Source organism: Schistocerca gregaria, chromosome 4 (assembly GCF_023897955.1).
Source record: "Schistocerca gregaria isolate iqSchGreg1 chromosome 4, iqSchGreg1.2, whole genome shotgun sequence".
Taxonomy (NCBI): domain Eukaryota; kingdom Metazoa; phylum Arthropoda; class Insecta; order Orthoptera; family Acrididae; genus Schistocerca; species Schistocerca gregaria.
In genome coordinates, this window is record NC_064923.1 from 41,940,860 (window position 1) to 41,953,084 (window position 12,225).

Here is a 12,225-nt window from a genome sequence, read left to right on the forward strand (position 1 = left end):
ATCAGATTAGGAAATGAGACACTTAAAGTAGTAAAGGAGTTTTGCTATTTGGGGAGCAAAATAACTGATGATGGTCGAAGTAGAGAGGATATAAAATGTAGACTGACAACGGCAAGGAAAGAGTTTCTGAAGAAGAAAGATTTGTTAACATCGAATATAGAATTAAGTGTCAGGAAGTCATTTCTGAATGTATGTGTATGGAGTGTAGCCAGGTTTGGAAGTGAAACGTGGACCACAAATAGTTTGGACAAGAAGAGAACAGCTTTCGAAATGTGGTGCTACAGAAGAAAGCTGAAGATTAGATGGTTAGAACACATAACTAATGAGGAAGTATTGAATCGGATTGGGGAGAAGAGAAGATGTGGCACAACTTGACGAGAAGAAGGGATCGGTTGGTAGGACATGTTCTGAGGCATCAAGGGATCACCAATTTAGTATTGGAGGGCATCGTGGAGGGTAAAAATCGTAGAGGGAGACCAAGAGATGAATACACGAAGCAGATTCAGAATGATGTAGGTTGCGGTAGGTACTGGGAAATGAAGAAGCTTGCAGAGGATAGAGTAGCATGGAGAGCTGCATCAAACCAGTCTCATGACTGAAGACCAGAACAACATCTATCAGCATGTGCTTTCTTTGGAATTGGTATTATTGTATTCTTATTGAAGTCTGAAGGCATTTCATCTGTCTCATACATCTTGCACACCAGATGGTAGAGCTTTATCGTGGCTGGCTCTCCCAAAGCTATCGGTAGCTCTAAAGAAATATCATGTATTCCTAGGAGTCTTGTTTCGACTTAGGTCTGTCAGTGCTCTGTTAAATTCGTCAGGTAGTATCATATCGCTCATCTCATCTTCATCTTCATCTACGCCCTCTTCCATTCCCATAATATTTCCCTGAAGTGCGGTTCTTGTATAGACTCCTTCCACTTTTCTGCTTTCCTTTCTTTGCTTATTACTGCTTTTCCATCTGAGTTCTTGATATTCATACAGGTGGTTCTCTTTTGTCCAAAAGTCTCTTTAGTTTCTGTAGGCGGCATCAACCATATCCCTAGTGATACATGCTTCTATATCATTACATTTGTCCTCTAGCCATTCCTGCTTAGCCATTTTGTCGATTTCATTTTTGAGGCGTTTGTATTCCCTTTCGCTTGCTCCTTTTACTGCATTTTTATATTTTCTCTTTTCTTCAGCTAAATTAAATATCTCTTCCGTTACCCAAGGATTTCTACAAGTCCTTGTCTATTTACCTACTTGGTCGTCGGCTGCCTTCAATATTTCGTCTCTCAAAGCTAACCATTCTTCTTCTGCTGTGTTCCTTTCCCCTTTTCTTGTCAAATCGTTCCCTAATGCTCCCTGCGAAACTCTTTCAGCCTCTGGTTCTTTCAGTTTATCCAAGTTTCATCTCCTTAAGTTCCTACATTTTCTTTTAGTTTCTTGAGTTTTAATTTACAGTTCATAATCAATATATCGTGGCCAGAGTCCACATCTGCCCCAGGATATGTCTTACAATTTAAAACCTTCTCGTGTCCCCGAGCCCCTTCCATGTATTCAATCTTCTTTCATAATTCTTAAGCGAAGTGATTAAATTATGCTCCGTACAAAATTCTACCAGACAGCTTCCTCTTTTATTCCTTTCCCCTAAGTCCATATTTACCTACGACTTTTCATTCTCTTCCTTTTCCTACTATCGAATTCTTGTCCCCCATGTCTATTAAATTTTCGTTTCCGTTAATTATCCGAATATTTTTTTTTATCTCCTTATACATTTCTTCAATATCTTCATCAGCTGCAGATCTAGTTGGCATACAAACTTGTACTACTGCGGTGGGTGTGGGCTTCGTGCCCATCTTGGCTTCAATAATTCATTCACTATGCTGTTCTTAGTAGCTTATCCTCGTTCCTATTTTTTTATTCATCATTAAACGTGCTCCTGCATTACCACTATTTATAGCGCTGTATTCACCTGTATTTCTCCTGCCACCGCCAGCCGGTGTGGCCGAGAGATTCTAGGCGCTTCAGTGTGGAACCACGCGAACGCTGCGGTCGCAGGTTCGAATCGTTCCCCGGGCATGGATGTTTGTGATGTCCTTAGGTCCTTAGGTCTGTTACGCTTAAGTAGTTCTACGTTCTAGGGGACTGATGACCTCAGATGTTGAGTCCCATAGTGCTCAGAGCCATTTGAACCTCCTGCCACCGAACTTCACTAATTCCTGCTATTGACATGTTCCATGCCGTCTTTTGCATGTCATTTTCATTAATTTTATTAATGTTCTACGTCATTGCACAGTAGTAACAGACCGAATAAGGTTATTAAAACGAGAGTATTTGTACTGAGAGCTCACTTTATTTCTATACGTGGTGGGTTACTCCCCTGGGTGGCCTGTGCGTGGCAAGTATCGGAGGACGCGGCACTCTGCGTTTCCGGTTGGGCGCTGCACTTCCCTGAATCCTGAGGGGTTCGTACAACAGGCTTAAGCGCCTGGCGGAGCGACTGACGTCCGTCCAGTTTCGCCTAGTGTATGCAGGGCGAAACGACCTGCGAGAGTTCTGAGTGTCGCCGCAGTTTATGTTTACCCTCCCGAAGCGTCCCGAACGAAGACACCTGGCACCGACTGACTGCATTGTCCTCTTGATTCTGAGAATACTTGTGGACTGTGTCCTGTTGGGTGCGACAGTCTGGCGCCACTTGGCTGGTGGTCTAGGCGGGTTGTTTTCGTAGCCGCTCAAATGGCAAGTTCAGTGCCCTCAGCCGAATAGCAGAGGCATGATTGGTCAACTTAAACTAAGGCTACTTGACATCATAAATCCCTGCTCGAAATTGGAGGGAACAGCCGCTATTGGACCCAGTAATATACTGAGACAGTGTGGGGGAATTTTGGAATCAGCACTGAATGCTGATTCGCTGTTTTCGAGGTGAGTAGGGAGATGAGCAATGTTAGCTTCGCTCTTGCATCGCATCAGAGTGGAATTCGGGATCTGATCTTCCTCGGAGTTGGACGGTCTTGGTACTTGGTTGCTCGTTTTCGGAAAAACTTAGAATTCTCGGACAATCTTCGTAGCCAGGGGTTATTTGGGGGGTGACCTAGACATGGATAGATACGCGGAAGAACTGGTAGGGTCAGTACTTAGGGAGGTGAAGGCTGCTGTGCCGACTAGGAGGAGAGCCGTTGCGACCTCCCCATCACCATAGACTGCCGACCTCGAACGCTTGCGGCAGTCTGTGCGACCGGCGAGGAAGTACTACCCGCGAAGTGCCGTCTGGCAAGAAAAACAGTATTGGTTGCAGCAACACAGAGAAGCAAAAGACGTCTTGCAAGAAGAACTAAAGGAGGTGAGAATCAAAAGCTGGGAGAGATATGTACCGAAGCAACTAGCAACTGACCTTTGGGAAGTCCCCTAAAAGCTGGTCAGGGAAAAGAAAGTCACTTGCGGTTCTCTCCACAATCAGAGATGGCGGCCGAACTACAGAGTCCTGGCGAGAGACTGCTGAGGTCCTCCTGCGGACTCTGTTGCCAAACGACGAGGACAATGGAGAAACGGAGCTCCGACAGCAAATCTGCAGGGAGGATGAGGAGGAGAACACAAATGACGCCTTGGTGTACCCCTTTTGAGAGGATAAAGTTGCTGCTCATACTAGATCACTAAAAAGGGGAAAGGCCCCAGGGCCAGACGGTATAGCAGTGGAGGTTGTACAGTTCCTCGCCCTGCAGCTAATAGCACCTCTCACGGGGTTGTTCAATGAATGTCTTAGGACTAGTAAATTTCCAAAAATTTGGAAAAGAGCAAGCGTGATAATCATAAAAAAGGGGAAGGACAAGGATTCCATGAAACCAAAGTCCTACATGCCAGTATGTCTCATGGAAATCTTGCGAAAATTGTTGGAGAAGCTATTAGCTGATAGACTGACGGCACACAGGATACTGTGCGGGATGAGTGACAGGCTTCCGGCTGGGGCGATGGGCGTCTGACGCAATAGCCCTGGCAGCTGAGGCCTGCAGCTCAGCCTCGCGTAAGTAAGTGGTTGGCATCGTGTTGGACATCAGTGGCGCCTTTGACAACCTGTGGTGCGTCAGAAGGAGTGTCCAGGCCCCTCTATGGCTGTCTGGAGAGCTATTGTACGGACAGGGAGGTTCGCCTATCAGCGCCTAGCGAGAAAATAAAACCATCACGAAGGGGTGTCCACAGGGCACCGGTCTGGGGCCACTCTCTTGGGACGTTAACATAGAACCGTTACTGGAGAAGTTACAACTCAGCCAGGAGGTGCTAGACATGACAGCCTACGCTGACGACCTCCTCCTGTTGGTTCGCGGCCGTAGCCGAGAAGACGTCGAAGCAAAAGTAGAACGTGCAATAACGCTACTCGCTGAGTGGTGCCAAGAAGGCAAGATGAAGGTTGCACAGCATAAATCTACATACATATTCCTGAAAGGCAGTCTGATGAGGAACCCAAGAGTCAGAATAGAAGGAACACCAGTTCGGCGCCGCGAGGCAAGATGTCTAAGAGTCGTAATTGATAAAAAAAATGGAATTATACATCTCTCATAGAAATAACAACGCGACGAGCCGTAGAAGTGTTGAATAGTCTGATCAACATAGGACGTAAGAGATTTTATGTGCCACTTGCATTAATCAAGTCCTATCAACAGCATTTAAATGTCAATAGTGGGATATGCGCGTGGGGTCTGGGCGCACAGGCTCACGACGGTGACGTCTGCCGTGACGGTGAGAAGGGTGCAGTGAAAACATATTACGATCTGTTGGAGCATATTGAAGAACTCCTAGGGGGGCACTACCGGTGTTAATGCGGTTATGTCCACTAGACGTAAAGACACGAGAGCAGGTAGCATGGTATTGGGTTACCAAAGGAAAAAGAGACAGGACCAGAGACATTTTGGGGGTACAGGTAGGGCACAAGTTTGCTGTCAGTAGAAGGGTAGAGGACTTGTGGTAACAATCCTGGGAAAATGAAGATACAGCGAGAAGTGTCTTCCAACTGTTGGCCAACATCAAGGAAAGACTTGTGATAAGTCATTTTGAGCCAAGTCGGGGACTGCTGCACTTTCTCATCGGACATGGGGCATAAACGAAATACCTGCGTCGGTTTGGTAAGCGAGCTACAGCAGCGTGTGACTGCGGTGCTCAAGACGGTACACCTGAGCACACAATCTATTACTGTCCGTTATACGATGATGTGGCGCATTATTTAAGGACTACTACCGAACAATACAACGAGCCGATACCTTCGATGTCCTCAACAATCTGGCTAAGGGGATATCACGAAAGATCATGAAGGATTTCATTAGTAACCAAAATGGTTAATTCCAAAACGGATAGAGACTGAGGTGTACACGCCCAAACCGCCGGGCGCGGAATTGGCCAGTCGCTCTTACGACTGGATTCCGCCACGCTACAGAATTAGGCCCGCGGGTGCATCATATCGCAGACAACAAACAGCCTGCAATCTCAGCTTAAGTACCAGGTATTAGTAGTATTAGGCAGAATTAGAATACCTACAACACTAACCAAGTGGGGACTGCAGCGACTCAAACTAACTTGGCCAGCCCAGAGCCAGGGCCAGGCTCACTGGGCTTAGCTCGGGGAGCAGCCTTAATAGTAGGTTTGTATATAAACTGGCACACCTGAGACGCTGCGTAGTAGATTAGAATTGGAGTAGATTAATAAAATCGATCAACCTTGCTCATAGTTATGCCACTACCCGAGAGTTTTTTATAACAATACTGCTTTGTTTTCATGTTGTATCACACATAGACCCACTAAACAGTTAAAGTGGTGGGGTTTTGTTGTATCATTGTATACTGCATTGTATCAGTAAAGATTAAAAAAAACTCATTTGAAAGTGTTGTGTTAACAACTGGGAGGAAAAATGTTAGCTGCTAATGACACACCACGTGCATCAGGAGGGCGACAGAAAATGAGTGTCCGGGAGGTGCAGACATCAGCCTTCCGTGGGACGGACGTACGTATTACATTTCACAAAGTGGACATCGTCGTCGTTCAAGAAATATTCAAAACAAACGATTAACTTGCACGCTGGATGAAAAATGGCGCTGCACAGTGGTCACAGAGTTTCGCAGCTTCGAGATCGAAAGCAAAGTCCTGGGGAGTTACAAACCGTGCAGGGCGTTCACCAGGGTATCCGCTGTTAAGGAATGCGTACAGCATCATATTGGTGTAACGGGGTGATGAGAACTGATGGAATGTGATGACAGCCAACAGAATGCGAAACAATATCCAGCGGAAACTGACTATCCTTTAAGGCGCAGCTGCAGGCAGTGCGATAATTTGTTTTACAGCCACGGAATAAAACAAACATCCAGGGGGTGAATTTGTCCAGTGGCTCTGGGTGGTGTAAATTACAATGCTACATACTTTCCAGAGGGGATAGTTTGTTCTAAAGGAACGTACTTTTTCTACACAGACCAGAATCAGGAAAATTCATGTTATTTTGACCAGCTATTAGCTAAAAGTAGAGTTCACACTATAGCTGCATTTCTCTTACGCCAATTTTCCCACTCCTCTACTGTCCTTCCAAGATCGCGCACACGAAAAAGAATCGCAGGACGCAGAGCACTTACAACGATTGCCGTGTATCGTCAAGTCGACGATTTTGTTTGAAATTTTGTTATCTTACTTCTTTCAGTTTTGGAGGACTGTTTGAAGTTATGCAGCAATACACTGCTTCCCTTGAATTCATTGTAATCTACGCCGCACGCAATTTGATGTGCATGAAGTAGTAGATCGCTATCACAAATATCCCGTAAATTGTATCGAGCACCCTTGAAAGGCACGAACACCAGTTTTTGTCAAAAATGGCTCCCGTTGTCCCTTGAATATCTGTAGTTTCTCTTATCCGCTTCACGGTCATATTTCTACGGACTTATTCGAAATCCCTTCTTTTCTTCTCCATTTTTTTTGTTTGTTTGTTTTTTCTATGTTGCGGATGATCTTCCATGTACGTTTAGCATCCGTTCCTTGGACGACCACTTGTCCTTTACTACGTTTCACTGGAGACGGAATTCGTGGCTCTGTTTCCTTGAAGGCTGATGAACTGCATGGCTCGTCGACAGCTGTTTCAGTGTCTCTTTCCCTTGTTTAGCACGTATCGTCATCATCGTACACTGTCCACAGAGTCGAGCGTGCACCACATCACAGTACACCGACTCACCTTGCAGAACCGCCAATATTTCATCTACCACTTCTTTCTCAATGAAATGTCTCGGCTTCCTTTCTGACGAAATGTAAACCGCTGTTGTAGATATTATGCTATGTTTGCTTTGTTTATCGTTGCCATTGCTCTGCTTTGCATTACCACCATTATCACTGTAGCACCATTGTGAGTTAAGCTCCATAGCTTCATGCTGTGCTAAACCCCTGGACACCTCCAGTCACGCCCCTGTTGCCATTAGCAGGCGATATTGTGGGTGGATGGGGCGTCGAATGCCTCAAACACCATTGGCCTTTTGTGACCTCGCACTCAAGGGGCTCCTTGTAAGTTTCGTATCGACTGCGATATCATCAACAGATTATTTGCATTCGATAATACGCAGAATAAGATCTCTCTTAATCAATATGCTCTTTCGAAGAAGTCGTGGAATATTCCTTAGTCTAGTAGAACATCCTTGCAGACACCAGAAACGTGTAAGCGAGGGTTAATTTTTCAATATATGACAGTCTTATTAATAATTCGACGTTATGTTCAGCGAATTTAAGAGGTTAAACCAGTCACATTTTATTCCTTTTAGAATCAATGGCACAAAGTGTTTCTAGACAGAATGCAAATATCAAAAGTGCCATAGGGTTTAATGTGCCAAAAACTGAGTTATTTGCAAATGTAAATGACATACTATGCGCAGTTAAACCATAAGTCTACGGAGCATTGATATGTACTGGGTTCATGAGATACCCGTTGTGTTTTACTAGAGTGAGTGGGTTTGGAGAAAATTTTGAGGAAACTAGCGTAGGACGCGCCTGAGGAACATTAATATAGTCCGATGAAAATTACTCTGATAGTTGCTGTCCGTCAGTTGCCGCTACAGTAACGCCACATCCGCTCCGGGCTACCGCCCGCTTACAGGCGAGACACAAAAACGGCGGGCCACCTCACAAAACTGTAAATGAGTACAGAGGAACAGCGGCCGCTGCGAGGTAAGGCGGAAAGGGAGGCGCCCTATCGACAGTCGACCAATCAGTGAGCCGCGGCAGACGACGAGTTTTGTAGCCTTATGTCTTAACCTGACCACAACCTCGAGATGTGCGTTGCATCCGAGGAAACGCTGGTGATCAATCTGCGGCAGAACTAAAATCACCATCGCTTTGTTCACGGCGTTTAAGGCTAACCTCTACTAGCAGCTCAAGACGGAATAAAATTGTCAACATCTTTGTTTGCATTGCCATCTTCCGCAGTAAAATTTCAGTTTTAGCGGTGAAAGCAATCTGTAAATTCTCGCTGTCATTGGTTACGTGAAACTATCCTAACACTGTGTGCACGGGATGCCGCGTTACCAACCAATGAGCGGTCCTTGGTGGCACTCGGTTGCAGATGAGGTGGCAAATCATTAAAAATAAAATATTACATTTGAAAATCATATTACAAAGTCTTTTGATTACTCTGAGAAAATTAAAAAGTTTAGCTACAGTTGAACCTTCGATCTTTTACACGTCAGTTTTATCCGCTGACCACCACGCTACGCCATTACATTCCGAAGTACGCTGTTGTATTTGTGACTCTGGTGTCCCAGTTGCACCGACTAACTGACAGCCTTCAAAAATTCGACGTCGTGTGGAACTGCGGAACTTACGTAATGTGTGCCGGTCTCTGTGCATGAGATAACCGTACAATGTACGCTCACTCGCGTCTCGTGCGGTATGATCCAGAAGTTTTCGGGTAGTGCTGTGTATGTGTTTTTCGTTAGCATTCTTGGGTATGAGTCTGTGTGTGTGTGTGTGTGTGTGTGTGTGTGTGTGTGTGTGTGTGTGTGTGTGTTTGTGTGTGTGTGTTTATGATATTGTTAGCATTTGTGATGAACTAAGAAATAAAAGGACCAGACCCAGAATACGGCATCCAGATAAGTAATTGGAAGTGAACTGACTTTTGACAGTGTGGTAACGGCGAACGATTCGGTCGTCACGTTGAACGCTCTGTTTGGAAGCAACCAGCTACAACGCGGCGTGAAGAGTCGACTATAAAATAATGTTAGTCCATGATTCGATCTGTTTCCAGTTGATGCCATACCACATGGGCACGAGAGACAACAACCGTTCTGACGGAAACTTAACAATCAAGTACTCTCCATTCTGGAATGAACACTGAACAGCATACTAGCAACTGAGCCAAGGACAGATTAGTGACAGCAAGCAGCGGAGACAATAGTTTCCAAGGAATTTGCCTCTAGGCAACAGTGCAAAGCACATCACACACAGTACCTTGATTCTGGCCTCCACTAGAGGGATATTCTCACTGACAGTAAGTTAGGAATATTTCACATGATTCATAACAAAGCGAATTACGTCCTAAACTCAATATCTCTTCGCATTCGAACTACTACGTGGATTTTTCAGTTGTGTGAGAAAGGTACGTACAATAAACAGTAACCACAGCCTTCACGTTTGGAAAGTTTCTAGTTTAAACTACTTCTAAGGACGTGGAACAATGTAGTTTCTAAATCGAACTGTAAATTCATAAGAATCTGGAAAACAGAGTCTACGTATTACTTCAAACCTTCACTCCTTCGGTGGGTCAGAAACGTGCCGACATGTTATACATGTCTTATTTGAAGCAATATTACGTCTGACTGCTGCGTGTCCGAAATGTATACACAGACGGAAATGTTAGGGATTTTACAGCTTAAAATACGATAACATTAAACATAAACTGGCATGAGGAAGAATACCTCGTCTGCTATTTCAGAATAATGGGCTGTAAATACTAATGTGGCTTACCAGGAGCAGTGTGAAAATCACCACCAACTGACTCATGTTGTTACTGTATTCTCTTCCACCAGACGCTCGAGGCTGGCCTTATATATCTTTCCCGTATCAAAAAATTATCGCAGGACCTAGATATCAGAGTGGTCCATACGAGCAACCTTAACTCTTCTCAAGAGTTTCCCACTTGAAGCTGACGGATGAAATACATTTGATCCCTGCTATTAATTGGAGTCTTCAAAACTGATAAGTATTATTTCACTGCTTTAAGCCAGGTCCACGGCTTCTGATAGTAGGAACAATGCTTTTTTATTAACGCATCTCCGAAAAAAGTCTGCTTCAGTTACATCATGTCCGATTGTACAAACCGGTAAATAAATTTTCTCCCAGATAATTCTCCACGTTTTCGAAAATTGAATAAATTTTGTATGATTTAGCTGAATTATAATTAACAAGCTGTGATATCTCCGAGAAAGGAAAAATAAATCTTCAAAACACCAAATTTATTTGTGTAATTTATGGAACCACGTATACACATATTACGCGCTATTGTCAGTCAGTTAAATTGGCGGGAACTTATCAATCTGTGCATGACAGGCAAGGACAACTGTGGACCATTTGATGAAGAGGTAACATTTTCAGAGAAAGTAAACCATTTAATTCGCAGCTGCTATCATTATTTGTAAGAATACTGTTTCACGATATTTTTTTCTACTTTATAATGAGTTTCTCATTTTATATCCGCTGGTTTCCCCCCCCCCCCCCCTTACTTTTCTTTGTCTTTGTTATTAGAAAAAATCTGCTCCAGTTTCTGTGGCTTCTTATCTGTAACTATTTCTTCAAACCGTTTCCTCGTCGTTATGTTATTGACTGTAGTAGCTGCACAGTGAGATATTTTTTTAATCATGGTTTTGTACAGGGGTAGATCTACACGTATTTCTTTGTGCAACATTACGGATTGCGTCCAAAAATAACTACTTTCTTTCTTTGTCGTTTATCGAAGTTTCATCCCATTTCATTCACTGACGGAGCTGAGAAGAAAAATTCTTTGCCTGTCTCTGTGCGTGGACGACGGAATGATTGGCAAAATATGCAATGAAGTAAAAGAAATTACCCATTACAGTAAGGGAGGCAGAATCCCCATTGTGGGGGACTGCAACTGGACAGCAGGGAAAGTAAGATAGGTTGAATATCAAAAACTCCAGGACTGGTGGTAGGGGGGGGGGGGGGGGGGAGACTGGAAGTGGAAGTCGCCTCGTGGAGTTATGCAAAGAGCACTATTTTATCATAGCTACCGCTTTATTTGCGTATTGTGAAAGTAGAAGGTATGCGTGGAGGAGACTTGGAGACACTGGAAAGTTTAAGACTGATAATAGAGAACTTACAAAGTACAAAGATTAGGAATGACAGGAGTCCTTCAATAACACAAGGGATATTAGATCTATGTGATGGAAAACGATAGTATAAAAATCGAGGCAAAAGCTTAAACAGGCGTCTAGAAATGAGAGTAACAGTTGCAAAACGTCGAAGCTAGAAAGAAAAGAGGAAAAATATGAAACTATACTATCATGGCATTTAGAAACACTGGTTCTGCATTAAGTGAAATTCAAGAAACCTTTGGAGTAACTATATGAGCATCAAGAGCTCAGGTGAAAAGTAAAGACCTTATTACTTGAAGGTGCAAGGAATATAAAGAATAATTATATAAACAAACCTAAAGAATAAGTTACTTAAAAGGAAAAGAAAGTTGATGAAGATGAGGTATAGGATCTGGTATCGCAAAAAGAATATGACAAAGTACTTAAATATGTAAGTTGAAATCAGGCACCTCTGACACGAAGAAATTAACAACCCCAACACTCAAGGAGGAATCACAAGTTTCGTCAATCAGAGTTGAAGAGTACTAAAACAGTTTCGTGTAGAAGAATGGAAAAAACTGGTAGAAGATCTCGGGGAACATAGATTTGATTCCGAGGAAATATCGTAACACCTATTCAATACTAACTCTACGAATTACCTTAGAAGATAATTTTAAGCAAGGGGAATCTACATTTGTAGTACTTAAAAAAACTGAAAAATCTTTTAACAGTAATGACTGTTACAGAATTATCGAAGATAGAATACAGCCAGCGAAATGTTATCTGTAACTTGTGCAGAAAGCATGCAGCAGTTATAATTGAAATTACAGGGAACGCACGTTAAACAAAGTAAAGAGTTTATACAGGATGACTCATGACAAGTCACTCACAAATTAAAAACTTTTCTTAAGGAGACGTAGCTT

General features: G+C 43.5%; 1 protein-coding gene across 9 annotated transcripts in view; it reads right to left on the reverse strand.

Annotated features, from left to right (window-relative positions):
- The window catches only part of LOC126266854 (mucin-5AC-like), a 622,221-nt gene that overhangs the window by 154,460 nt on the left and 455,536 nt on the right, over positions 1–12,225 (reverse strand). Inside the window, exon 1 of one of the 9 annotated variants that reach the window (XM_049971460.1) lies at positions 9,960–10,014. The exons of the other annotated variants lie outside the window; for them this stretch is intronic. Within the exon in view, the coding sequence (XP_049827417.1) occupies positions 9,960–9,995 (36 nt within the window). The 5' untranslated portion in view covers positions 9,996–10,014. Of the gene's footprint in view, positions 1–9,959; positions 10,015–12,225 lie in introns of those variants that run through there. 9 annotated transcript variants of the gene reach the window in all.